The 2,353-nt window shown below is 39.0% G+C and overlaps 1 protein-coding gene across 1 annotated transcript in view; it reads right to left on the minus strand.

Moving 5' to 3' along the window:
* TPR (translocated promoter region, nuclear basket protein) overlaps positions 1-2,353 on the minus strand; it is a 33,841-nt gene that overhangs the window by 6,759 nt on the left and 24,729 nt on the right. The window contains exons 40-43 of the mRNA XM_029964018.1: positions 1,999-2,082; positions 1,508-1,708; positions 1,019-1,150; positions 417-507 (exon numbers count right to left, since the gene is read on the minus strand). Coding sequence (XP_029819878.1) covers positions 417-507; positions 1,019-1,150; positions 1,508-1,708; positions 1,999-2,082 — 508 coding nt within the window. The remainder of the gene's footprint in view (positions 1-416; positions 508-1,018; positions 1,151-1,507; positions 1,709-1,998; positions 2,083-2,353) is intronic.

The raw sequence follows: 2,353 nt of genomic DNA on the forward strand, positions 1-2,353 counted from the left end.
CAAAAACACGAAAGCAAATCTTCAAGCTCGGCTACATGTTAACATGTTTCTGTTCCCCTGCAACAGCAAGGACAGCTCAGTACTGGTATTTAAAATCACTGAAAAGAGGACTTGTGCCAGCAACAAAATCAGCACTAAAACAAAACTATTAATTATTCAGGTGCTGTTTAGAGAGAGATTAATCTACTGACCCATTAAGTTTCCACAGCAACCAGAGCTCTCAGGGTTTTCAAAGGCATTAGAATAAACCCAGAAAGAACATTTCAAAAGAATCCACATTTCAGTTTAAGATGGCCTTTAGTACTTCACCTTACATTCCTCCTTTTAAGTGTATTATTAAGTATTTTAACACATGCAAAATAGCTTCTATATTTCTCCTTACACGCACAGACTGAAGAGACATGGAATAACCATACCACTGTTCTGGGAATCTGCTGCCCTCTGGTTGCTTTCAGCTCCTCCCATGCTCTCCTCAGTCTCTGTTCCAGGATCTGTACCATCAGCACCCTAAAAACCCACACAAGCACAGTATGACATAGCACTCAACAAATTACAGGTTGTAAAAGAGATCTATAAAAGCAATACAAAAGTATTCAGGAAGTAAACAAAGTCAAATATAGGACAATCTTAAAATATTTCTGTAAATATCTACAAAATTAGGTGAATATATACAACTCTACGAGATTTCAGAAACATGAACAATGGATCCATCATCGTTCAATAGTAACAATGAAATATCCAGCTTTTTAAAAGTCTTACCAACTTTGCAACTACACTATTTTCTGCTGGCTCCTGCATTTTGTATTTTCATTCAGTCCTCTTAAAACATTCAAAATCGATTTTTTTCATGAAAACACCATTTAGAAGAAATTACTATCACCCAGTAGCAGCCTCAGTTTTTGGGGACTAATTCCTAGCAGGGTTCTCTCTTCCAAGCATTCATATCTGTGCAGAAGCATTACAGCACTGATTTAAGGCAAGAAATTTAACAGGCTATAAAGGAAGGTACAAATCTCACCTCAGCATCATCTGCTTCATATCCATCATTACCATCAGCACTACCAGTTCCTTCATTACTGTCATCACCTTCATCTCCCATCCCTGTGTCCTCATCATCATCCTCATCTTCCTCCTCCTCATCATCATAGTCCTATGATAAGACAATAAAAGAGCTCTAAGGAAGTGCAGAAAGGGTAGTGGAATATGTTGAATGTGGAGCACAGACCAACACCCACCCAGCCACTCCCTCACTCCCTCTTCAACAAGGACAAGGGTGGGAAAGCAGATGGAAAACTTGAGGGTCAACATAAAGGCAGGCAAAAAAAAACCCTCCAAGGTGAATTAGCAGATGTTTTAAAAACACTGCAAGTTCATTCCACATGCATATAAACTATTTATACAGTCAAAAAGTTATTCTGATTCAATTAGGCCTGCCTGGTGAGCTTTATATCTGATCAAAGACAAAAATCATAAAGTAGCTCATAAACTAATTCCATGATGTACATACTTCCTGCTCGCCTTCGTTTTCTTCATCATCATCATCTTCATCATCACTATCAATCACAATGACATCATCTCTCTTGGACTGACCATCCTGAGATGAAGAAGTGTTCTGTTGATCTGACTGAAGAGATCCAAGATCTATTGGGATGGACTGGGAAGTTTCCTCACTGTCCTCCATGGCAGGGTACTCTCCCTGGGTAACACCCTGCCAAGGATCAAAGAAGTTACCAGAACAAATAAAATCAAAAGCAACATATGCAACAAAAAGTGAACCAGATTGTGAGGCTTAGAGGAGAAACACTAATTACTGCTGAGGACAAAAGACAATGTGTCTGTCAGCAACTGAACAGTGCAAGTCTAAACTTCAAAAGGTTGTAAGTGGTTTCCAGAGGAAACCTGAAGGATCCAATTTGAGATTTCACTTCTAAAAATACTGAGTTCTGGGGGGAAGATGGCTATTTCTGCTGAAGAGCTTTTCTTTTCAAATATGCTTACTTCTCCAATTGAGTCCTGGGAGTCTTGATTATATGTTTGTGCTTCCACCTCTCCATCAGTGCTCTCTTCTGCTGTCACTTCCTCCTGGAAGAACAAACATTTTTCTTGTTTAAAAGACATCATTAACCTTAAAGGTTCTTTAACATGTTTGGGATTTTTTTTTTTACTTCTTTAAAATAAATTATCTTTTCTCACAAAGAACATGGGTAACCTTTTCTTGCCCTTCCTTAGCTCTGCCTCTATCTAACATCCCACTTCTCTGCCCTGGAAAAATACAATTTCCCCATTCCAGTCCACTGGACCTCAGGGACTCTCAATCTTTTCAGGACCACAAAGGAAGCCTCAAGATTTCCCA

This window comes from Manacus vitellinus, unplaced genomic scaffold (assembly GCF_001715985.3).
Source record: "Manacus vitellinus isolate BGI_N305 unplaced genomic scaffold, ASM171598v3 scaffold_68_pilon, whole genome shotgun sequence".
In the NCBI taxonomy this organism is placed as follows: Eukaryota; Metazoa; Chordata; class Aves; order Passeriformes; family Pipridae; genus Manacus; species Manacus vitellinus.